General features: G+C 47.4%; 1 protein-coding gene across 1 annotated transcript; it reads left to right on the top strand.

The window, feature by feature from the left end:
• Positions 1 to 12,149: 12,149 nt before the first annotated feature.
• LOC106899058 (deleted in malignant brain tumors 1 protein-like) lies at positions 12,150 to 24,892 on the top strand. The gene is made up of 10 exons (XM_014960717.1): positions 12,150 to 12,343; positions 15,087 to 15,410; positions 16,521 to 16,844; positions 17,556 to 17,879; positions 18,318 to 18,641; positions 19,076 to 19,399; positions 21,310 to 21,633; positions 22,391 to 22,714; positions 23,990 to 24,313; positions 24,633 to 24,892. The coding sequence occupies exons 1-10, from the start codon at positions 12,241 to 12,243 to the stop codon at positions 24,641 to 24,643; spliced, it is 2,706 nt and encodes a 901-aa protein (XP_014816203.1). The 5' UTR covers positions 12,150 to 12,240; the 3' UTR covers positions 24,644 to 24,892.
• The last annotated feature ends 788 nt before the right edge of the window (positions 24,893 to 25,680 follow it).

Raw genomic sequence — 25,680 nt, 5'->3', positions numbered from 1 at the left:
AGACTGGACTCAGTGACGGATGGGAACCGGACTCCGGATCTTGACTCAGGAACCCACAGGTGAGGATCAAAGGCAGGGAAGCAGACAAGGTCCTTACTCCTCAGATGTCAGTCAATGAAGAAAAAGAGCCAACCTGACTCCATTGTCCCCACCCCTCAGCTTTTACACTGAGCACAGCAGATGGGATGGAATACCCTATTGGTCAGTTTGGCTTACCTGATCTGTCCACTCCTTCCCAAAGGTGACACCCCTCCACAGGGTGAACAACCAACTCCACTGCCATAGCAACAAGGATAAGCAAGAGCCTCTCTCACTGAGCAGAAAGTTGGCTCTGCTCCACCTCAAACCAGGACAGATGTGCTGGAGGAGGTCTCTCTGGGGAGAAAAAAAGCCTTCCTACTTGCAGTCTGGTATCTATGGACTCACTTGTCTTGATATTAGAAGATAAAATACATGCCCTCCCCAAACTGACAGCACTGTCTGCGCATAAATCAATGTTAAATATTTTGCATAAAACCTCCCCCTCTGGATATCTTTCGTTCTTCTGAAGCTATTTCTATGAACCAAAAAAAAAATAATAATAAAATAAATTAAAATCCCCCAATGAAAACGTGCACACACTGCAGAGGGGGAGTTTTACCAAGTGAAAAGGCAAGGGGAACGGAAGTCAAACAAAAACTCATGCTGTTGTGTCTGATGAAATACTCCATGAAAAGACAGTGTCATCCCACCAGAGGGAGTCGCGACTTCAGCTGAGCTGCCTTGAGTTTGGTGTGAGCCAAAACGCAAGCCCTACTTCTGCCAGTGCTTCTGCTTTTAATGGTTTTGGAAACCAAGAAGAGCCTCCTTTTCCTTCTACAGGTCACGGGAAGCTTTTGAATGTCTCTGGCAAATGACATGTTTTCCCTAGAGATGTGCAGTTCCCTTTATGAACTGTTCGCTTCCATCCCCCAGTCACTACAACCGCACGCCCCCAATGACAATAACAATAAATATATTTTTCTATAAAGCATGAACTTTGTAGAATGTCTGTTGTTCCATGATAAAATGTGCTTTTAGAATTCTGTTACCTGCTCCAATAAAGCCCTTAGGACCAAAAATTATGACAATAATTTGTGTGCCTCACCATTAATTTATTAATTTTTTTTTAATGCTACAAAACACATACACATGTAAATATGCTGACAAGGGAAGTTGGAAAAATTTGCTGTGTCTGGACATCGACCTGATGGAGCAAATCCAGAGGAGGACCATGAAGATACTCAGAGGGCTAGAGCACCTATCCCCTGAGGACAGGCTGAGAGAGTTGGGTTTGTTCAGCTTGGAGAAGAGAAGGCTCTGGGGAGACCTTATAGCAGCCTTCCAGTACCTAAAGGGGGCTACAGGAGAGATGGGACACTTTATACAAAGGCATGTAGTGATAGGACAAGGGTTAATGGCTTCGAACGGGAAGAGATTTAGATTAGATATCCCAAAGAAATTTTTCACTATGAGTGTGGTGGGACACTGGAACAGGTTGCCCAGAGAGGCTGTAGATGCCCCGTCCCTGGGGGTGTTCAAGACCGGGCTGGATGGGGCTTTGAGCAACCTGGTCTGGTGGGAGGTGTCCCTGCCCAGGGCAGGAGGTCTGGAACTAGGTGATCTCTAAGGCCCCTTCCAACCTAAACCTTTCTATGATCTGTCAAAGTACCTTGTGATGATGTGCAGTGAAGTGAAGGTCCGAAGCTTGAATACCTCCAGGTCTCTCCTCCAGCAAAATTTGGAGTTTGTGTCTGTAGCCACTGATCCTGGGTTACTGCCCTGGCACTTGCAGGCTGTGGTGGACTATCTGCACAAGATTTCTGGAAGAAGAGCATGGATGAGCATCTGAGCAGCTTCTTGCTCTTCAGCTGAGAAAAACTCTTTGGATTCTTTCAAAGTGCAAAACCTTATTGTGGAGGACTGGGTTCATTTTGCATGCAATACAGCCTAATTGAAGATTCCCATTAACATAGAAAATGGTCAGTCAAGACACAGGGACCTCCTAGAAAGTCTCTGCAGCCTTGGGAAAGCTCATCTCATCTGTGACCAGGCTACATATGCATATGCCTGCCAAAAACCTTGCCTTTGGGTGAGGCATCAGTCAAGAGCTGGAGCACCCTGCCCTCCATTTCCATTACCCTACAACTTGTGTACCTGCTGTGACCCCCTCCCATGACTGTTTTTGGGTGTCAGCCCAGTTGTGTCGCTCAGAGAAGAGAGGGATCACAAGTTGATGTAGAAAAAGAAGCAGAGACCTATTAATGGAGTCTTGGAATTAATGAGTTGGTGGACAACAAAAGTACACTGTTGAAGTGATGGATGGTCTGGACACACCCCAGCCAAACATTATCCCCCACTATTTGTCCAGGGCCTTTCTTCAGTGCTGGCTAAATGTTTTACCACACCCCAGTACCCATGTACCTTCCGGGTGTCATCCTCATCATAGATTGAGGATGGGCTGTTGTTTGCAGAGAGATATTTCTAAAGGTTTGGCAAGAGCTTAACGGATGTCTCCTCCCCCCTCCCTTTTCAATCTTGCAGATCTCACAGGTGAGTCCTCACTGTCTCCATCAGAGGAGACATGTGACATGTCATCCATGAGACATTGCATGATGTATACAGCTACAACACAGAGCTTCTCATTGCTGGTCTAGTGTAGGGCATTAGAGATGGAAGTGACACCATGCTGGTCAGGATGGCCCTCCAGGTGCTCAGAGGAAAAAAAAATTACACAGATTTCATAGGTACAGTTATGCCCTTGAACAGCTCCTTACTGGCAGCTTTCTGCTTCATGCCCAATTTAGCTTTGGCCCCTATTTGCTATCATCCATACGCATCCTCAGGAAGAAGCTGACTATGACTCCGCAGTAGCTATTCTTTTGAGGATTAAACTTCTCTGAGCAGAAGGGGAGAGGAGTTTTGTTGTCACTGCTGGAGGTCTATGCAACAGGAGCCCCACAGCCTCGTCCAAAGCAAGGTGCTCTTGGAAAAAGATGTGGCACTGTTGATTTCTCCCAAGATACGCTTCACAAATGAGGAACCCGCCTTGTTTCCACTGCACTTGACAAAGATTTGCTTTGCTTTAGTCCTTAGTTGGAAGGTTTCCAGCAGCTATAATGAATAACGACAGGTCTGTTTTCCAACAGAGAAAGCCTGAGGCACCTCACCAGACTGATGCAGGGAGAACAGGGAGGCATTCACATGCTGTTTACCTTGGCACAAAAACATGTCTTTCTTTGAGCACCTGAAATGACACTCTCTACTCTCGAGAACTTAAGGCAGCAGGAAGATACCTCAAGCATATCAAGAAGAGGAAATGCTGTTTCATCTGAGAGAATGATGAGGTTTTGGGTAAACATATGAGTATTTCTTTAGAGAACGTAAGTGTGGTAGAGATATTTAAAGCAAATTCAGCAGCAGATCCAGTGGGTAAATGAGTTTCAAGTTGAAAGAACAAACTAAGAGATGTTAATGCTTCAGGAACTGGCATTAACAGTGGAAGAGATTAAAAGCTATGTATTTGAAGTGAGAACTAAAGTCATTGAAATAACTTACACTAGAGACTTTTTTCAAAAAGATGAGCAATTTATTCAGTAGATAACTTCCTCAAGTAGAAGAAAAGATCAAATATTAAGATAATACTATTTGCCTCCATAGTAATCTATCGTATTATTTTGTACGTAAGAAGATGACTGCACTTGAACTTAGAAGACAGATGTCAGTCAACAAAACCTGGCTACAAATATCACTGAACAACTGAAAAAGCAAATGAACTTTACAGTCTTAAAAAAACCTCCACCCATAATTATTGATACCAAACTTAAACAAGTCACAAGAGTTGGGCCATTGTTAGCCCTTGGCAAAGTTGTACTGTTGCCTTATCTCAGGCAGCAATTAAACAGCCTCATCAAGATCTAGTCATTAGTAAACAGCACATACCTCTAACAGTCATAGATTTGGTGATCAGTTCCTGCGCCTTTCATCACCCTTACAAACTGATGTTTATAGAGAAAATCTTTTCCTAATTTACCTGAGGGATATAAGCAGTCTACAATGACTGATGCCAAACGAAAACGTGTGTGCATTAGAACATGGTGGTTTTATACGAAGGATCGAGCATTTTGCACTAATCAAACTTCTCTATATGGGCAAAGAATAGATTTGCAAACAAATTAATGTCTACTTAAAGCCTGCTCTAGGTGGACCTGCTCTAGCAAGGGGCTGGACTAGGTTACCTCCAGAGGTCCCTTCCAGCCCCATATCATTCTGTGATAACCCTTTATGTGAATAAATTTTTCCTTATATCCTTCCTAAACCTCCCCTGCGGTATCTTGAGGCCATGTCGCATGTCCTGTTGCATGTTCCTTGGGAGAAGAGACTGACCCCCTCTCAGTACACCTTCCTTTCAGGGAGTTGTAGAGAGTGAGGTCTCCCCTCAACCTCCTTTTGTCCAGGCTGAACACCTCCAGCTCCCTCAGCTGCTCCAAATAAGACTTATCCTCCAGACCCCTCACCAGCTCCGTTGCCCTTCTCTGGACTCGCTCCAGCACCTCAATGTCTTGCTTGTAGGTAGGGACCTAAAAATGGACACAGCACTTGAGGTGGGGCCTCACCAGTACCAACTACAGAGGGGTGGTCACTGGCCCAGTCCTGCTGGCCACACTATTCCTGGTACAGGCCAGGATACTGTTGGCTTTCTTGGCCACCTGGGCACACTGCCGGCTCATATTCAGCCAGCTCTCAACCAGCACCCCCAGGTCCTTTTCTGCTGAGCACCTTTCCAGCCACTCTTCCCCAAGCCTGTAGTCTTCATGGGGTTCTTCTGACCCTAAGGGCAGGACCCGGCTCTTGGCCTTGTTGATCCTCAAACCACTGGCCTTGGCCCATCCATCCAGCCTGTCCAGATCCCTCGGTAGAGCCTTCCTACCCTCAAGCAGGTCAACACTCCTTCCCCACTTGGTGTTTTCTGCAAACTGGCTGAGGGTGCACTCAATCCACTTGTCCATGTCATTGAGAAATCTATTAAAAATATATTATTAGCTATATTTTAAAATGCCATTACAAAGATATGTTTCCAGTCTCCACGCTGCAGATGCTGAGCTCCTTACAAAGCCCCCACACGTGGGTGAGCCGGTGAGGGCAGGCAGGCTGAGCCCTGGCCACCACAGCGTCCAAATGACAAACCTCCCTGTCAGCCTGTGACCATAAAGCCATGCACTAAATCAGCAAAAGCCACAAAGAGGCTGAATTTATACAAACAAATAAGTATTTCAGCAAAAGGTCAGGATGGCCTCAGCAAGAGAAAAGCAGACTAAGCCAAGACTCGGCAGCCACCTCTCAGTTGGGCTGAAAAGTTGGGAAGCAAAAGGCAGAAGCAGCAACCCGAGACAGAAAAGCTGAGGAAAAGTAACACCTGCCCTGAAAATTTCAGATTCCCGAGGAGCCAGCAGGGACAGTTGAAAAGGGAAAGGGTGGGCAGGGCCTTCTGAGCACTCCGGTCACCCTGAGCTGTGCCACAAGTAGCTGTGCATGGAGAGACACTCCAGGAGCTTGCCCGGCTGGAGGGGTTTAGAATAGAAGCAGACGAGATCTCAGGCAGCCTTGACAGCACTCCCAGGTCGGAGCAAGGGAGCCCAGACCACCAGAACAAGCAGAAGAGACCATGGACCTGTAGGAACAGCAGTTGTCAGAGAAGCTCCTTATAGATTCCATGAAAGAAGACAATAGCAGATAGGATAGCTCAGACAATAAAAATGAATGGTGCAAAATCCCCCTAAGATTAAGTGCCTAGGAGTATTTATAAGAATAAAAAAGAGGTGTTCTCTCCTTTGATGGTGAATGCTATTTAAAAAAAAAATAATAAAAAGGTAGATGTAACACAAATACCCACTGGTACGACTACTAGTGCTACTAGAATATCCTCTCCACTTTCCAAGCCAAGAATGGGAACTCTTCAAATGCACAGGACCTGTCCAAGACCAACATGCACGGTCAGCTCCAGGGCCGGGGGTGCTGTACAAGCATTTAGGAAAGGGTGTGCAGACAAGACAGTGTCCCGTTGCACCTCCCTTGATCCAGCCTGATAGAGCTGAAACCCTGGTGATGGGTTTCAATGAAGCAAGGCCATTTGTGCAAGATGCAGTGGGATGAGGAAGCACAGCCTTGTCCTGGTGTTGAGAGAGGTGTCGTGCAGGACGGCATCTCCCAGGGGACCGCTGCCAAAAGCATTACAGGTAATCAGACTTCTACCAGATTAGGATGATTATCACCACAGAGCACCTTCAAAGAATTAAGAAGATGAAGGACCTTTGTGGACTTTGGCCAAGAGATGGCTCTGTGGTTTGTGTACCCCTGAGCCTCCACAGAGCCCACAGGGAAGCCCAGCTCCTTGCAGTGATGCAGCTGCCAAAGTACTGCTTGTAATTAATGACAGCTTTACTTCCTGGTAGAGACAGCCAGAGACACCAGGGGATGGCTCCAGGTTTGGCAAGATGTTGTCCAGAAAAGGAAAGTTGTCCTGGTGCAGGGGCAACTTTCCTCCTTGTCAGTGAGGTTGTCACATCCATGTTGAAGTCTTGAGCAATGTCACAGCCAGAAGGTGACCTGACGTAGAGAAAGCCTTCTGGCCTTATTGGCAGTGAAGTCCAGGCAACATCTTTATTCCACATTGATTCATGGCCCACACATTCTGCCCAATGACCACCAGGTCAGGACCTGAGATATAATGAGAGAGATATAAAATTGCAAGGTAAAACCACTAAAATCAAAACAATTTTTTTTTTCTTCTTTTTCTTCTTTCTTTCTTTTTTTCTTCTATTGTCAGGATACTGAATGCATTAATAGGCCTTAATTGCCCTGAGCCTGGAGCCTACACCTGCACCCACAGGTGGACCAGGGGCTCCATTTAAGCTCAGGGTTGGAAATTCAATCCTTACTTGAGCTCTGTTGTAATTGTGCCTGTTTCCAGCTTTGTTGCTGAGTTTTGGCTTGGAGTTCCTTGACTCATGGACTTGGAGTACCTACCTTGGTATTGGCTCATTATCTTTTCTTCACCTGATGATTGCTGTACTGTCAGTAGGTCCCATGGCTATAATTATCCTGCTCTGCTCTTCTGGTGCTGTGGGTGAGGTCGTTGGTTTGCCTGTGTGGTGGCTGCCCTCAGCTCCAGCCTTTTCTTTTCTATAGACAGCAGCTCTTTTCCTATATACTATGGTCAAATGCCTTCACTCACGTGCTGTGCTCCAAGCGTCCGTGTGCTCTATTCAAACACTTCCATTCAAGCCGCATGTGGCTCATCCTACACCCAGCACAGTTTTGCTTTTCTTCCCACCCTGTTAATGGGGCAGATTTACGTCAATGCTGCACCATGGCTTTGCTTGAAGAAATTGTGTTGCATGCTCCTAGGAAGACTTTAGGAAAGAGCAATACACCAGACTCCCCTCCTCCAAATACAAGGAGGGGAAATAAGCCAAGGCAGGATGCTTGCAAAAGCAAAGGGAGATGCAGAAACAGAAGAATGCAGAGCTGCTCCGCTACTTGGCCAAAGACCTATTGTTTCCAGTAAGTGGGGACAAAGAAGATATATAGGGTTATATTAAAGGTCAATAGGAATAGGATTGAAGGGTAAACAAGGAACTACATAGCCAATTGAAGTTGAAGTAAATTGTAAATAGCAGGCTCAGAACGCCAGCTGAAGAAACAACAGCTGCTTGAGAAAGACATATCTTGATCGAAAATGTGAAATACTAAGGCAGAGCAGGGATACTAATTGGCACCTCTGACAAAGATCTGGGAACAGCGGACTCAGTGGCTCCCTTCAGAGACATAGAAGGTGTTGTTGACATTTTACCCACAGAAGCTAAGATTTGTTCATTGCTGCTCTGATATCTCATAGGATCCCTCCTCTTGGCTTATGGTCTCTGTCCCTCTTACACCCTGCTCTGTTCCAAGCCTTTCTTTCCAGTTGCCAGCTCATCTGTTCAATTTCCTTCATGGCATGTGATTAGGTAATATCCACTTCTCGTTACTTTTCCCGTGCAAGTATGACTTAAAATGTGCTTCCTCTTCTATCTAGGAATCTTCCATACCCCCATAGTGTAGAGAGGGGAGAAAAAAATAGGAAAGACCAAATAAATTGAGCCACTTGAATATCTACTATTATCCAAAGAGTTTCTGCATTCAGCCTTGGTCTGTGCTCAAAGGTAAGAACTACCAAGATGGCCAGGGACCTAGAGCACGTGATCAATAAGGAGAAGTCAAGCAAGTTGGATTTGTTTCCTCTGAACAAGGGAAAGCAAAAGATGATGAAATAGCGGCTTAGGAACACTTGAAGTTCCTGAAATGTTCACCTGAAGTTTCCTGGAAGTGTTCAAGACCAGGCTGGACGGGGCTTTGAGCAACCTGGTCTAGTGGGAGGTGTCCTTGCCCATGGCAGGGGGGGTTGGAACTTGATGATCTTTAAGGTCCCTTCCAACTCTAACCATTCTATGAGTCTATGATTCTAAGGTCAACAGGAAAGATGGCATATTAATAAAGCTTCTTGACAGGGGCAGGATAGATAACAAGGAAATCAGATGGGTCCTGGACCTTATATTACTCTTCATGCTTTCAAATGTCCATCTTGGACATCTTCTAGAGTCAAGGCCAATCATAGCATCACGGATACCCAAAAATTACTCCATAATATCTGTTAATGAAAACGACTGGTCCATAGCATCAAAAGCATCTTCATCAGGCTGAATCTGAACTGGTGACTGTGCGTTTGGCCCTGTACATCTCAGAAAGTTTGCTTTTCCTCAGGAGTGCACCAGTGAAAAACACTTCCCTAAGGGAAAGCTTAGTCCTGAAAATAAATGAACTGCAGGCTAACTTAAAGTTTTTCTGAAAACAGACATTATTTTAATCATCAGTATTAAATACCAGGAATGTAGGTTTACTAGTCTTATTTATCCAAGCTGATATTAAGCAGACTCCCTGCAAGCTGTATCTCTCCAGAGGCCTTGTTTACCTTCTGCTCCCTACGTCAGCCTCTTACTTGCACATGCCGTGTCACTGTCCTGGGCCAATGTCTCACGTTGGACTCTTTGATCCTGGAGTTCTCAATATTGCAAGTGGTTTACAGCGACTTCATGTGAGTGGCCCCAGCCAGTTCCTAAGAGACCCTTCCCCACCACCACTCAGTGGAAACTGAGTCCCCCACCAGTTCAGGCAGGAGTTCATCCAAAGAGTTGCTGATGGGAAGGGATCTCTTCTTCCTCATGTATTCCAGCCTCTACTCAAGCAGGGTCAGCCACAGCAGGTTGTCAAGGACAATATCAAGTCAGGTTTTGGCTATCTCCAAGGATGGAGACTCTACATCCTCTATGGGAAGCCTGTTCCTGTGTTTGACCACCCCCACAGTAAAAAAAAATAAATATATATTTTCTTGTTTTCCATATGCTGACTGTTCCTAGACAGCATTCAAGAGTCAGAGGAACAGGCAGACACAGAGATCACTCCTGCTTTCTCCAACAGGTCTTCCTAGGGCACTGCCTGTTCACAAGCTAGTTCTGCCAGGAACATGGCAGTTTTAGAAGTGCTAGAAACAGTTTGCCTTTTTCCAAAACAACAACAGAGGAGAAAAGATTCTGTGCTTTCTAGCAGGGGTTATTTTCTCTTAATATGTTGATGAACACAGGAGGAGGGAAGTAGCATAGGGAGATGTAAGGAACTGGATGGCGCCAGCACTGGAGGGTGAAGGGGGAGAGGCCAATTAAGGGGAGGAGTCAAGGCAAGGAATATTTGGCATCTACTTCCTTTCTTGGTCCTTACTGGCTTCTCTCCTGACTCCCCAGCCAGCCACTGACTCTGTCTCTCCTACACGGACGGTCTTCCTGCACTACCCTGCCAACCAGGCCTTCAGGAACTGAGGCCTGATTGTGTAAAGATCTCTTCTGGTACCATGGGACCACGAGGGAATCTTCTCCCACCCAGGGACGACTGCAGTGGGAGCATGAGTGCCTTTGCTGGAACCAGGATGGAAACTGTGATCTTTCTTTTGGCCTGTCTTTGGGGTAAGTTTTCTCCTTTACTCCAGGCTCTAGATGCAGCCTGATAATGGGACTCGTGGTGGATTGACCCCTCTCATATCTCCAGCCTTGGCAAGGAAATGGGTTTTGTGGCTGGAATAAAGGACTGAAGATCCGGGAAGCATGGGTTTTAACTTCTGGCACTGGAAAAGGGCTTGACGTTTCTGAGATAAGAGAAGACAGTAGTAGAGATGATCAGTTGGCTTCTGAAGGTCACCTAGAGATTTAGAGGCATTAACAATGCAAACATACAGAGACAAAGCCTGGGAACAAACAAATGCAAGCATAAAGAGAGAGCTTCCTTTGACTGATCTGTCTAATCCAGAACATAGCCCTGTTTTTTTTTTTCTCCCACCCTAGAGTCACAGTCTGTGTTGGAGCCAGGACCTGTGTTGGAGAATAAGCATAGCAGACCTTCGTTGCCTCCCTGTCAGAGGCAGTGCTTAGTGCAGCTGCATTTATATCCTGCAAATCAGAATAATCCAATAATTTAAACCAAAAAGTAATAAAATACCTGGATAAGGCTTATCCTGAGATGATGATGTTGGATTTTAACAAAATCTGGTACTAGTTGAGCCTGTTTCAGGGGCTATGATGAAGTGAAGGCTGTGCCAGATCTGCAAACGATCAAGGGGGATTTTCTGGAAAACTAAAGTTTGTTAGAAAAATATCTGTGCTTTCCAACAGCATAGAAGAGTGGACCTGGCAAGCCTTAGGTGGCAACCCTTGCTGTAAAGCCTCTGATAGAAGTGTAAAAAGGCCATGGGGAGCAGCGCTCAGGATCAAAGATGTAGACACAGTTTAAGCATCTGTCAGGGCCTGTCTGAAAAAGGAGAGGTCTTTGGCATCTTCTGCCAGGCTTTGATCCCAACAGTAGCCTAGAGAAAGACGCCCTTCTCTACCTCAAGTCTTCCTCCCTTATGGATGGATGTTGACTGGAAATACCTTCTCTTCTGCATTGTGTGGGAGTCCAATTTAGCATGGACAATGCTGCAACTGTCAGCAACTGGGAGGTGAATCCTACCCTACAGACTCCAGGCAGTTGCCTTAAGGTAGGTGCCTAGAGCCATTTGAGTTGCCCTAGTTTCTCAATCCTGGACTCCGTCTACTGCTTTGGAGGGTGCAGGTCTACAAATGGCACTAGAAACCTTCATTTAGGTGAACAAACTCTGCTCCACATGGAACCAAGTGAGCGAGATCCAGTTGGCACAGCTCTGACAAGCATTTTGGATAAGCATGTGTGTATCCTGGTTTGTACCCAGAGAAGTGACCTGAAAGCTTCCTTCTATAACTTACACAACACAGGGAGAGCAGCAGACCTCAGGAGGAACATTCACAGTCTTGTGCGTGGAGCAGGGAGCTGCACAACGAGAGTGGGGAGGGATGATTTGAGACCCATGGTGCTACAGCACCTCAGGTTGGGCAATTACTCTGGGATGTCCATCTTCCTAAAACCATAATCTAAGGTTTTCCTCCTGTCTTCCTGACTGTGTGCAGGGTACAGTGTAGGGTTTCTGCGTTGTGGAGCTGTCACATACCATGTTGGAGGATGTGCTGGGACTGTTCCATAGCTGGAAATTATTGGTTCTTATCCAACATTTTGAATATCTGATGTGTCTGGGCGGGACATGTTAGTAGGAATCCCATTATCAGAACTGCCCTAGATGACTAAGATCTTGCAGCTGCTTATAGAGATGCACAGGTGTGTTAGAGGTCCTAACACTATCTGTGCAAGAAATTTACACCACTGATTAGCCAGCAAGCTTTTCTTAGAATGTTCCTGCTGGAAAAAAAAGTGGTGAGCATTTCGGAAATCCTTTCCCAGACAGAACAAGATGCAATTTCTGCAAGAGCAAGATGTTAACATTCTCCACTATCAGCCAGAACCTGGCTCATGCCCATTTTCCACCTTGGCTTGTTTTGGGATTCAGGTATTGCCAACTCAGCTCCCATCAGACTTGTGAGCGGCCCCAGCCGCTGTGCAGGGCGGCTCGAGGTGCTTTGGAAACAGCAGTGGGGAACCGTGTGTGATGATGGCTGGGATCTGTCCGATGCCATGGTCGTATGCAGGCAGCTGGACTGTGGGGAAGCACTGTCAGCCCCTGGCTCGGCTCACTTTGGTCAAGGAACTGGTCATATCTGGCTGGATGACATGAACTGCACCGGTACAGAAGCTGACCTTTCTGCCTGCAGGACCAGACCCTGGGGAGAACATAACTGCAATCATGAAGAAGACGCAGGCGTTGTGTGCTCAGGTAACTCACTTTTACACCCCTCCCCGTGTCACCCCAGGAGTCTGTGCCATGTAGAGGGAGGTTTTTAAGCCTGTTTGCAAAATTTTATTTCTCCATCAGTGCTACTCTTAGGGCTCAGAATGGGGATGGCTGCTTCAAGCACTGGGGTCAGTCTCTTCTCCCCAGTAACCAGTGAGAGGACAAGAGGAAATGGTCTCAAATTGTACTAGGGGAGGTTTAAATTGGATATTAGGAAAAATTTCTTCACCTGAAGGTTTATCAAACACTGGAACAGGCTGTCCAGGGAAGTGGTGGAGTTACCATCCCTGGAGATGGGCAGATGTGGTGCTGAGGGACATGGTTTAGTGACGGTTTTTGTCAGTGTGGGGTTGATGTTTGGACTCAATGATCTTAAAGGTCCCTTCCAACCTAGACAATTCTATGGTTCTGTGCCAGTGACAATGTTACCCAGCTCAGTTCTACCAGTTAAACCATGTGTGGGGTGTTGTTTGTGCTTGCTTTATTAGTGGGGCAGAACAAAGATCATAGGATTTGGGTTTTTTTCCCCTGTTCCACACTATTCTTGCTTCTTATGCCACCACCATGAAGTGAATGGGCAGGGAGAAGGGAGGATACCCCCTGGATGCACATGCTTTCCGTGCACATATTTCATGGGTGAAATACACCAGGGAACTTGGACATTTACATGGCTTCTTTCCATTTGTATTTTCACTGCATTTCACTGAATTTCTAGAGTTGGAAGGGACCATAGAGATCATCTAGTCCAACTCCCCTGCTGAAGCAGGATTGCCTAGAGCTAGAGCATGTCACTCAGGAGCATCCAGGCGGGTCTTGAAAATCTCCAAGGAAGGGGACTCCACACCCTCCCTGGGCAGCCTGTTCCAGGGCTCTGTCACCCTCACCGTGAAGAAGTTTCTCCTCATATTTGAGTGGAACCTCTTCTGTTCCAACTTGTGCCCGTTGCCCCTCGTCCTCTCACTGGGAACCACTGAAAAGAGTCTGGCTCCCTCCTCCTTCAACCTTCCCTTGAGATACTTGTAGGCGTTGATAAGGTCTCCCCTCAGCCTTCTCTTCTCCAGACTAAAGAGTCCCAGCTCTCTCAGTCTCTCCTCATAAGGGAGATGCTCCAATCCTTGAATCATCTTTGACATTTTGCATTTGTGAGCATTTTGTGACATCGCTCTTTCCTGGTGGATGCATTTATTCTCCAGACTGAGACTGGTATGACAAATTCAATGGTGGGTCACATGTGTGGGAGCCAGTCCTAACTCGGGTGTCACAGCATGATGCTAATGAATTCTGAGCTCCAGGAACTGGGTGAGGAAGGCTTGGAGGTGTATCCTACCCCTCTACATCATGGTTAAGTGGGGAGTAAAACTTAATCAAGCAGGCCATGGACCCCAGGAGGTGGAAAGGCAATTGGGAGGCTGACAGACTTTTGAGTCAGTATTTCCCAAATGCTGCTCCACTCGGCACTGAATAAAAAAAACAAATTTCCAAACTGACTTTCCCATAGTTTGATCTGGAAGGGGATTTGGGGCCACATTAAGACATAGATATATATGTGTCTAAATGCAGGAGTTGCCACTAGGACTGGATGTTTCCTGTTGCAAGCAATGGAAATCTAGGGTAGAGTCAGTTCCCAACACAGAGTTGCCAAGTGCAATCAGAGATGCCAGCAGGTCCAGGAGGTGATTCTGCCCCTCTACTCTGCGCTGGTGAGATCCCACCTGGAGTACAGCGTCCAGCTTTGGAGTCCTCAGCACAGGAATGACATTGGCCTGTTGGAATGAGCCCAGCAGAGGGCCACGAAGATGATCAGAGGACTGGAGCACCTCTTCTCTGAGGACAGGCTGAGGAAGTTGAGATTGTTCAGCCTGGAGAAGTGAAGGCTCTGGAGAGAACTTATAACAGTTCTAAAAGGGGCTCCAGGAAAGCTGGGGAGGGACTCTTGATCAGTGCATGTAGTGATAGGATGAGGAGTAATGGTTTTAAATCGAAAGAGGGGAGGTTTAGATCAGATTTGAACAATTAGGAAGAAATTGTTCACTGTGTGGGTGGTGAGACACTGGAACACGTTGCCCAGAGAAGCTGTGGCTGCCCCATCCCTGGAGGGGTTCAAGGCCAGGCTGGATGGGGCTTGGAGCAACCTGGTGTGGTGGGAGGTGTCCCTGCCAACCCAGGGGATTGGAACTCAGTGATCTTTAAGTCCCTTCCAACCCAAACCATTCTAGTATCCTCTGATTCTATGCCCTGGGGTGATATACCTGGCAGGTGAGATACCAGCCCCAAGGGAGACCCTAAGAGGGAATACCTACGGCATTGCAAATGCTGCTGAATGCTGATTTGGGCAACTAAATCCAATGCCAATATTTGGGCAGCTGAGCAGCTCCACTGATGCCATTGGCCAACTAGAATTTCAATATCCATCTCACATGAAGACACCAACAGGTCTATAAGTCTTGATGTGTGGTGAGTCCCCACCCTTGGAGTAACATCACAGTGGAATTGCAGAGTCCTTTTTCGTAAGGGATTCCCAATCTATGCTATTTATGTCTCTAATTCTGAGCTCTGAAACCACAGAGGAAGAGCCTCATCAGCCTTCACCTTGTCAAGTCCTGGGTGGTGCCAGCAGAGATATTTCCTTTCCTTTGATCTCTAGGCAGTCTTTCCATGTGCAATACCTGATCCCGGTTTTGTTGTTGCTCTTTTTTTTTTTTTTTTTCTCCTTTTTTTAATCCAGAAATTAAAAAACCAATTAAGCTGCAATTAGTAAATGGTTCAAGTCGCTGTGCTGGGAGAGTGGAGGTGTTTTATGGCCATCAATGGGGAACTGTCTGTGATGACCACTGGGATATAGTCGACGCTGAAGTTGTATGCCGTCAGCTGGGCTGCGGGACTGCTTTGTCTGCTCCTTCCTCAGCTTACTTTGGGAGAGGGCCTGACCCCATTTGGCTTGACGATGTGACCTGCAAAGGAACTGAGGCTGCCCTTTCTGAATGCAGTGCAAAACCTTGGGGAAGCCATAACTGTGTGCACGGAGAAGATGCTGGTGTTGTATGCTCAGGTAAATCTCACTCTGCGTGACATGACTGGGTTTTGTGGGGTGTGGAGAGATGCTGGAGGTGCTGTAGGAGGCTCCATTTGGAGCAGCACGGACCCCAGCATCCAAGAGAACTGTAAGATAAAAGGTGATTCACACTGTTAAGCCATAGAGTTGTCTTGCCTCTTCTCCTAAATTAAAATCCACCACCATAAGAGCCACCGGTAAAAGACAGTGGTGCTACAGAAATTATTTGTAGGGCTCCTCATGCTCATGGTTTTGGTAGAGCATCCTTTCTCACTGCAGGGAGCAGTGGCTTTGGCAGCCCCGCGACCTCATCGTCATGACAGTAGACATAGTTCCTTCTGAAGTTCCCCGAAAGCTCTTGCATTGAGTGAGGTTCTTCCCATTGTCAGCATTGTCCCTCCCAGTGCATCAGTATCACGTCCTCCCATGTAACTGGAGCCTCAAGTCTAAACGAGGCATTTGATGCTGAGCTAGTTATTATGAATATGCTGATTACTTGGACAACACCGGAAGGAGAAGAGTTGGTTTCCACCTGCCTTTCCTGTGACAGGAAGGTGTTAATTAGTGCCTCTCCTCTGTAATCGTGTACAGAGTTTTGCCAAGTTTTTAGGGTCTTAGTATATCGAGAAATCCACACTTTGTTCATTGACTTGTGTGCAAAACCAGCATTAACACGAGGTTGAGAGGTGGATAGAACTAGATAGTATGACAGTGATTCTGGCACCTCTAGGTATCTAGACCTTCTGGTGCATGTTGAGGGACGTGGTACATCTATAAAGGCCTGGCAGCAAGACAGAGCGGGCTGGAAACCCCTTGCAAAGGCAGACAGAGGACAGAGCATCTTAAAAGTGCAAGACATCCATATTAAGACTGGGGCTTGTTCTCTGTCATCCCAAGCAAATGTTAGTTTGTAAAATACGTTGCTGAGCACTTCACGCTGTGGTCATGGAGGAAGTGCCTGCGTTGCCTCTTTATGCAATGTTTTCCCATGCAAAACTGTGAGAGATGCTACGTTCCTTTCCAGGTGGAGGACGGATACACCAGACTCTGTTACCAGATACTTTCCTGATTATTTTTTTTTTTTTTTCATTTTTTTTTTCCCTCTAGGCTTTGCAGAACCTGCCCCGCTTCGACTAGTGGATGGATTGACCCCCTGCTCTGGGAGAGTTGAGGTGTCTTATGGCCAGCACTGGGGAACTGTGTGTGACGACAAATGGGACTTGGTCGAGGCAGAAGTGGTGTGCAGGCAGCTGGGCTGTGGGGAGGCCTTGCTGGCTCCCCATGGGGCTTACTTTGGGCAGGGATCTGGCCCCATTTGGCTGGACAATATCAGGTGCACAGGGACAGAAGCTGCTCTCTCCCAGTGCAGAGCAACTCCTTGGGGAAGCCATAACTGCGGGCACGGAGAAGATGCTGGTGTGGTTTGTACAGGTACCCATCATTCATGGCATGTCAGGGGGGGAAGCTGTTTGTGGGTGACCCTTTCAAACAGATCCTGCAGGACCTCTCCTTCAGCACAGACAGGTCTTCCAAAGAAAGTGATACAGGATGCTTCAAAAGTGGGTTGACTTCACATGCGTGAGGGAAATAAGAACCTTCAGTCAGATTTGTCTGGCCTGTCTCACAGTCCCCAGCACCAGATACCTGGTGTTCACCAACACCAGAGCTAAAAAACTTCAACATCTGCTGTTAGCAGTCATCAGTCAACACTTTCTGCTTTACCAAAAATTATGATCCCAGATACTAAGACTCCTTGACACAGGAATTGCCATAAGGCAACCTGGTGCTCCTGGACCAGTGTTAGTCCACAGGTCCCGGTCCCTTCCCAGCTCAGCTGGCCAGTGCAGTGTGACTCCTCCACCACAATAACAGGCTGCAGGCATAGCTGTTGTGTTCTGATGAGATAAAGGCTCAAGCAAAGCTGGCTGATTTCAGTAGGGACTAGTCAACAGGAGGAGTCAGCTGGAGACCACCGCTCTAAGAAACTGAAATTACTGCAAGGATCTGCTGAGCTGGTAGGAAAAAAGGAGCAAAGTCTATGCCAGATTGATGCAATCCAGGAGTGAGCAGCGCAGTGCTCTACCCTGTCAGCGTAGAACAAAATACAACAGAAATTGAGGTCTTCGTTATTTTTCAAAACAGGATTTGCTGAGCTGCTTCCAGTCCGGCTGGTGAACGGTTTCAGCAACTGCTCTGGGAGAGTTGAGGTGTTTCATGAGCAGCAGTGGGGAACCGTCTGCGACGACAGCTGGGATTTAACGGATGCTCAAGTGGTGTGCAGGCAGCTGGGCTGTGGGACAGCGGTCTCAGCCCCTGGCTCTGCTCCGTTTGGACAAGGAACCGGACAAATTTGGCTGGATGATGTGAACTGTGCAGGGACTGAAACCATCCTCACGGAGTGCCGGGCCAGGCCTTGGGGAGACCACAACTGTAACCATGAAGAAGACGCTGGCGTGGAGTGCTCAGGTATTACTAATGCATGACATGAAATGTGGGGTACTGGGGACTGCCTGTATTTGTCAGAAGGGTGCAAGTGGCCCTGGACCTCTTGTGGGGATTAGGGTGTTGGCGACTTTGTTGGCCAGTCTTGATGGCCATGCTTGTAGAGTGGGGACTCAGCACTCTCAACTGCACCGTTCCCTCCTCCCCGTTTCAGTGCTCTGCTGTTCGGGGAGTAACCTGGGTGCTCATCTATAACCACTCTGCAGGTGACTTACTGCAAAAGCTCCAGCCAAGAATGCAGGATCAAGCTGTGAGACCATAGGCATCTACTGCCACTTGACACGTTATGGACGCAAGCCCATTGGCTTCCAGACCTCTCCAAGGAGGGTTTTTTTGTCTTCTCTGCAAAGCTCAGAGGCAGACAAAGCTCCTCAAACACTTTTCAACTGTGTTTTGATCCAGGTGTTGTGGAACCAGCTCCCGTGCGGCTCGTGAATGGTCCAAATCGTTGTGCTGGGAGAGTCGAGGTGTTCCATGACCAGCAGTGGGGAACCGTTTGTGACGATGGCTGGGGTGCAGCTGAAGCCAGCGTGGTGTGCAGGCAGCTGGGCTGCGGGACAGCACTGTCAGCCCCTGGTTCAGCTCATTTTGGGCACGGGCCTGACCCCATCTGGCTGGACGATGTGAATTGCTCAGGGAACGAGGCTGCTCTCTCTGAGTGTAGGGCCCAGTCTTGGGGGTCCCATAACTGCAAGCACGGAGAAGATGCTGGTGTGGTGTGCTCAGGTAACTCCTCTCTGTGTCTGTCTATATGATGGGGAAGATTTTTCTATCCATGTGGGGTATTCCTGCACCACCTCAGCAGCAGGATCTGTCTTGAAGTGTCCTGAATCTGGATTGTGATCTCTCTTTCATCATAGTGGAGATCTGTCAAAAATTCCTCTTTTTTTTTTTTTTTAAATTTGTGTGTAGCTGTTTCTGTAAACAGAAGCTGTGTGCTGTCCTTGGCTTGGATCTCTGACATATTCTGCAGAACACAGTACGCTGTCTGTTGTCCACTTATCTCTGAGTGCAAGAACTGGGGAAAATATCCCAACGTTACGCAACTCGAAAAATGCATCCTGGATGTCATTAGGCTCACATACATTTTATCTTATTTTTAATCAAACAGATGGCAACTTCATGTATATCTCTGCCTTTGTGGTTTTTTTTTCCTTCAGATATACCAAGAGTAGCTCCACTGCAGTTAGTGAATGGACCACATCGTTGCAGTGGGAGAGTTGAAGTTTTTTATGGCCAGCAGTGGGGAACGGTATGTGATGACAGCTGGGATATAAGTGATGCCGAAGTTGTTTGCCGACAGCTGGGCTGTGGGAGAGCACTGTCCATTCCAATCTCTGCTTATTTCGGAGAAGGATCTGGCCCTATCTGGTTGGATGACATGAACTGCACAGGGACTGAAACTGCCCTGTCCCAATGTAAAACCACTCTATGGGGAGTCCATAACTGTAGCCATGGGGAAGATGCTGGTGTTGTGTGCTTGGGTAAGTCTCTTCTGTGTCACCAGCTTTAGGGTATGTGGAAGGATATTTGAAACGCCATAGGGTACCCCTTTCCCATCTTATCATGCTAAAACTGTACAGAGAAAATGCTTGAAATGGGGTTGTGGGTAGATCATCTGTGTTCCTCTATCCTTCCCATTCAAAAGGTAATCATGGCACAGTGATGCCACAGTCCAGCTTGCTCCTGGCTCTGCAGAGAATTTAAATTTGGGACTCCTTCCCATGTGAGTTACCAGTAAAGCCAGTGGCATTGACGGACTGGTGTGATTCCCCCTGCTACAGAGGGTATAGGGCCATTTGGACTCTTTTACTGCTGTGAGTGACAACCCAAATGAATTTATCACACTTGAAAAATCAAGATACACCTCTCATTTTTCTCTCTCTTGCCACTTCCAGACAAGATTATGAAAACCTCTTTCAGAACTCCACTTAATCTCTCCTCCCTCACTTGTTAGAACCACCTGATAAGACCATTTTTCACCAATGTTTTTCCAGTGTCTTCTCTGAAACCTCCACAGTTGAGACAAATTTCCTCGCAGTGTTGCAGTATTGCACTTTGTTGCCACTAGAATGAAGCCCTGAGCTCACTATCATTACCTGAAATTCATTCTACAGCCTCTTGTCTCTTTGCAGTGCGCATTGCTACCACTTATTCTTTGCATCTACCTTTTGTTAAGAACATTACAGCCCTTTTCCATTACCTCAGCCTCTTCCCGTTTCCCTCTTGAGACACATTTTAAAGCTTCTTCTCGTTCTGTTATTCTTCTCTGGTCTCTCCTTAACGTTGGGCGTATTTCTTTTATTGTTATGCCAGCCAAGGCTTTGCCAGTGAAGAGTAGTTCTGAAAGCTTGGTTTGCATAACTTGTAGTCATCACTCCCATTTATGCATGTCCATGTCTTTCTCGGAACAGCCTGACAATCTAGATTGTCACTCTCAATCTTTTGTATCTCACAAATCCCTTTGGGAAGACTTGTTGCTTGATTCATTCTTCTTCATCCTCTATATGATCGTTTTACCTCCCTGAAGCGGTAAATTTTTGCCAGCCCTTGCAGGAGGTAAAGTGCTTTCCTCTGGTTACTTGCCCACATCTTGAAAACACTCTGGGGATTCACTGACTAAATGCAGATGCCTGTCTTTGGATTAAACACCCTGCTTCCCCTTTGCAGCCAGCAAGGAGTGAGTCAGTGCAGTCAGTGGCAGGATCTGACCCATCCCGATGCAGTTGCCCAAAGCAGATTAAAGAAGTTGCAGCTCAGCAGTGCTCATTTCCTTCCATTGACTACAAAGGGTACTGAGGGTCCACAGCAGAGTTGTAAAAGTGAGGTTCAGCTGCCTAAACATAGGTGTCTAGTGTCATCTGAGATGTCCCACTACATCCCACCCAGTCTTTAATTGCATATCCAGAAGGGAGCCAATCTCCTTTGATCCCTGCATTAAGTCTGCTAACTCCATTGGGTTGTCCAGGATTCCCTGGGCATCTCAGGTGGCATCAGGTACCAACGCTTAGGAAAGCCCATCATCTCATGGAAGTTTATGCTTAAGGGCTCCAAGTCTAGTGGAGAATAATTGTATCTCAGCTTTCTCACTGTTCTCCTAAAGAAGCCTTTCTTGCTGAAGGCGTTTCCCTTGGTCAGTAAAGTCATCTGCACTTGCCACAGGTATCTTTCCAGTCAAAAAAGAGAGGGAAAGAGGTCTCAGATTTTGGACAACAACATTCCTTGAGTTTGGGGGCAAGAGGAGGGAAAACAACTGCATAAAACTTTCTTTCTCCGTGCTGCTTGTTCCCTCAGATCGTGCTAAGCCAGGGGGTGCACTCTGTGTTTGCTGGTGTGGCTAACAGGAACCTGTTTGCCAGAATAAAATTTACTTGGTCTTGCTTCTTTGGTCCAGGTGTTCCAGAACCAGTCCCAATCCGCCTAGTGAACGGTTCGAATTTCTGCTCTGGGAGAGTTGAGGTGTTTCATGAGCAGCAGTGGGGAACCATCTGCGACGACAGCTGGGATTTAACGGATGCTCAAGTGGTGTGCAGGCAGCTGGGCTGTGGGACAGCGGTCTCAGCCCCTGGCTCTGCTCCGTTTGGACAAGGAACCGGACAGATTTGGCTGGATGATGTGAACTGTGCAGGGGCTGAAACTGCCCTCTCTGAATGCCGGGCACGGTCTTGGGGAGACCACAACTGTAACCACGGAGAAGATGCTGGTGTGATCTGCTCAGGTACCATTATGCAATGCAATGTTTCAGGGAGAGTCCTCTCTGGCCCCGAGGGACACATTTTACTAGGGTGTTGCTTTTAGATGAGATATAGAAAGCATGAATCCAGTGCTATTTTAGATTTTTATAGGGGTTCCAAGACATTTCCACAGCGCTGGCAAGTACAAAAAGGGATTTTGTGCTCTTCTGGAGCAGCAGCTGGAAACAAGGCAAAATAAAATGGCTCCCCAAAAGAGCATGTGTATTTAAGTAGCTAAAATCCCATCTGCAGTATGGGCCAAGTGAGGAGATGGCAGACGAAGGTGCTGTGGGGTGTGGGACGAAGGTGATGTGTGGGAGGGCTGTGTTGAGTGATGAGATAAAAGGGCACTTTGCACTCTAAATCAAAACGGCACACTGTGCCACACTGGCTGGGGAATATTCCTGGGAAGGTGATCCAGGGAGGAAAAACAAGCGGGACAGGCTGCCCTGGCCCGCCTTGACCTGGCTGGGCAGAACTCCCACTTTCTGGCCACATCTCAGCTTACCCCTGGGCCCTGAGCCAAGAGTTCAGCTTCGGGAAGCTCTTTCCTGTAGTAACCTGCTGCAGGTACAAATTTGCTCATCTAGGTAGCAAAGCTCACATGTTCAGGTGATCAGCATCCACATCCATAACTTGTTTTGGCACAAGAACCCTGCAAGAAGGGTTTTTTTGACCTGTCCACAGAGCTCAGAGGCGGGCAAAGCTCCTCAAACACTTTTCAACTGTGTTTTGATCCAGGTGTTGTGGAACCAGCTCCCCTGCGGCTCGTGAATGGTCCAAATCGTTGTGCTGGGAGAGTCGAGGTGTTCCATGACCAGCAGTGGGGAACCGTTTGTGACGATGGCTGGGGTGCAGCTGAAGCCAGCGTGGTGTGCAGGCAGCTGGGCTGCGGGACAGCACTGTCAGCCCCTGGTTCAGCTCATTTTGGGCACGGGCCTGACCCCATCTGGCTGGACGATGTGAATTGCTCAGGGAACGAGGCTGCTCTCTCTGAGTGTAGGGCCCAGTCTTGGGGGTCCCATAACTGCAAGCACGGAGAAGACGCTGGTGTGGTGTGCTCAGGTAACTCCTCTCTGTGTCTCAGTCTCAATGGTGTTCGGAAGGGAAACGTGGAGGAAACACAAATCACAACTTTTCACCCTTCTTCTCTACATTTCTGTAGAGAAGTCAGAGTAAGAAGCTAGCAGAGCTTTTCTGGAGTCCCTCCTTCCTTCCATGAAAAACTTGGGGAAACTTCAGGAGAACTCAATGCTCCTTCTGGAGGAGGCATCTCCCCTGCCTTAAACACAGCAAAGTACTCACCTGCAGCTGCGCTGGTTGAACTGCTGCCACCCAGTGGTAGGTTCTCAGCTGTGACAGGACAGACCCTTTGTTATCAACCTAATTTTAACCTCCCCTTTTGACTGATTTTATTTGGCACACTGCTTCATTGGAGGAAAGGGTCGGCTGATGCTTTTTCAGACAATTTATTGTGCAGTTCAGCCTGTTTTACTAGCCATGAGAGTTTTCAAGGAAGATTAAGTGATTAAGTGTCTATTAATATATATATATTACCGTAATCTGCTTTCTCCTAGCAAATTATCCAGAGCACATACGGTGAGTATTGCAGTAACTGCAGTAAAATAAAAGGCCAAATGAAAGTTTTTGGAACATGGGCATTGGCCAGTCTGCTCACTGGTGGACATTACAAAGTTCATGTATGTGACCCGGTTTATTTGAGCACGCTCCATGTTCCTGGACGTAGGTACCTAACGGTATATAAGCCACCTAGCATCATGCAGACGCCCGCGTGAGGCTGGCTGATGTGACCCTGGAGCTATGAGACCCACACCCTTCCGACATGACAGCTGGAGGATGGCAAGGGTGTCCCAACACGTCTCAGATGGGAAACGACACCTAATGGGAGGCTCCCAAATTGCTCCCTTTGTACAGATTTTGTCTGTAGGTAACAGTAGATATTTATTTCAGAGCTCAGCCCAGCAGACTGCTATTTAAACAAGAGCAAGCACAGGGTCCCATGTCACCAGAGTCAGCAGCGATTCAAACATACCATCTGAAACGTGCCTGCTTGGAAGGGGTGAATGAGCACGTCTGACTGGCTGGGAGTCTGAAATCTCACTCCCAGTCCTTACTGGGGCATTTCTGCCAGTCTGTGGGCAGTGCAGAGCCGCACAGACTTTGGGGCAACCCTGACTGGACACGCAAAACATCCTCTTTAGCCATCTGTTCTTCATCCATGGGACATCCTGAGTGGTGCTCATCCCCTACAATGTGTCAGCAGGGTTCAAACTCAGTGTATTTGTGTGCGTTCAGCCTTTTTGGTTGCTTTTTGTGCAGGTACCCCGGAAGTGCCTCCGCTCCGGCTGGTGAATGGCCCCACGCGTTGTGCTGGGAGAGTTGAGGTGTTTCATAGCCAGCAGTGGGGGACCATCTGCCACGACAGCTGGGATCTGAGCGATGCTGCAGTGGTGTGCCAGCAGCTGGGCTGTGGGACAGCCGTGTCTGCCCCAGGTTCAGCTTATTTTGGGCAAGGTTTTGGTCGTATCTGGTTGGATGATGTGAAATGCTCCGGTAGAGAAGCAGCCCTCTCTGAGTGTGCGGCAAGGCCCTGGGGAGTCCACAACTGTAATCATGGGGAAGATGCGGGCGTCGTATGCTCAGGTAACCTTCATCCATGTCCCATCCTATCAGGAATTAGACTAATTCCTAATCCATCTAGGCTGGATGTTGAGGCTGGTGGCTCTTTGTCCTTTCCCAGGCTAACCTTCTCGACTTAGACAAGTAGGATGGGGTGATATCAGAGACGTGGAGTTGGAGCTTGGTGTTTTGAGGGATGATTCCCATCTCTCCATGTGGCAGCACATTTTTCCTATTTGCATTTTTTACATATCACTAAATATGCACACCACTAGCTTTCAGTAGCTTGTCAGGCTAAAACAAGCGGCTTTTACAGGTCTGGATTGTGTACATTTCCTTCCAGGTGGGATCTAAACCTCACAGATGTTCCAGAGTGGAGAAGAGAGATGATATTGCCCACCAACATGAGCGTGACATTCATTTAATCCAAACAAAAGTGATTTCTGAAGTCCAAAGAGCATACGATACAGAAGAACTGAGACTCAGATCTATCACACTCAAATTCAAGCACCCAACTGACGTACCCAGATCAGGGGCATCTTTGCCCTGGAAGCCAATTCAGTTAATGCAATGAGAGAGGCACCTGCATGGGGTAAGACAACCCAGCTACCCTCTGAATCACCTCAGATGACTCTCTTCCCTCTGGCTGTAGAAGGAGCTTTGGGTGATGTTATGTCTATCTAGGGGGTTTGGAACTCGATGATCTTTAAGGTCCCTTTCAACTCTAACCATTCTATAATTCTATAATTTGGGTACCTCTGTGGACGCCTGCACAGAGTCCCACTGGCCTCGATTCCTGCCCCAAGATGAGTGTCCAGGGATCTTCTCTCATGGATGGAGGAAATACTTGGAGAAGACTGTTTGGCACCCGAAGTCAACTTGAATCCTTGAAACATCTCACATTCTCATGCCTTCTCTTCCCAACAAGTCATATGGTTCCCCTGTTAGTTCATCCTCTCCTGCTGATATTGCCTCTAATCCATAAAATGTGTCTTGTGCTGATTGTAGTGATACAATATATAAACATTCGTCTCTTGCTGTGTGGGCTTGGACAGCTTGGGTAGCAAGCACCCTTCCCCCAGAAGTTCTCAGTTACTGCAATGAAGTCATCACCTACCTTGCCCTCCCAAAAGTAAGACAGACTGAACCTCATGGCTCTCTGAGACATTCCTTCCAAGCCTTAAACCATTTCTGTGCCTCTTCTCACCTTCTGTTTTAAACAAATACAAATGTAGACATGTACCTGAACTTCCTGTTCCGTGAGTCTGTGTGATGCTTTGTATTGTGGTCAGATCACCACCAACTTCACCTCATTTCTGCCCTCCTCAGAGCTACACTGAACGAAGGCACCTCCCAAAAGCATGATGATATGAGCTGCTTTAGACCTGCTT

This window comes from Calidris pugnax, unplaced genomic scaffold (assembly GCF_001431845.1).
Source record: "Calidris pugnax isolate Ruff unplaced genomic scaffold, ASM143184v1 scaffold496, whole genome shotgun sequence".
Taxonomy (NCBI): Eukaryota; Metazoa; Chordata; class Aves; order Charadriiformes; family Scolopacidae; genus Calidris; species Calidris pugnax.
This window is presented reverse-complemented; position numbering and strand designations above follow the sequence as displayed.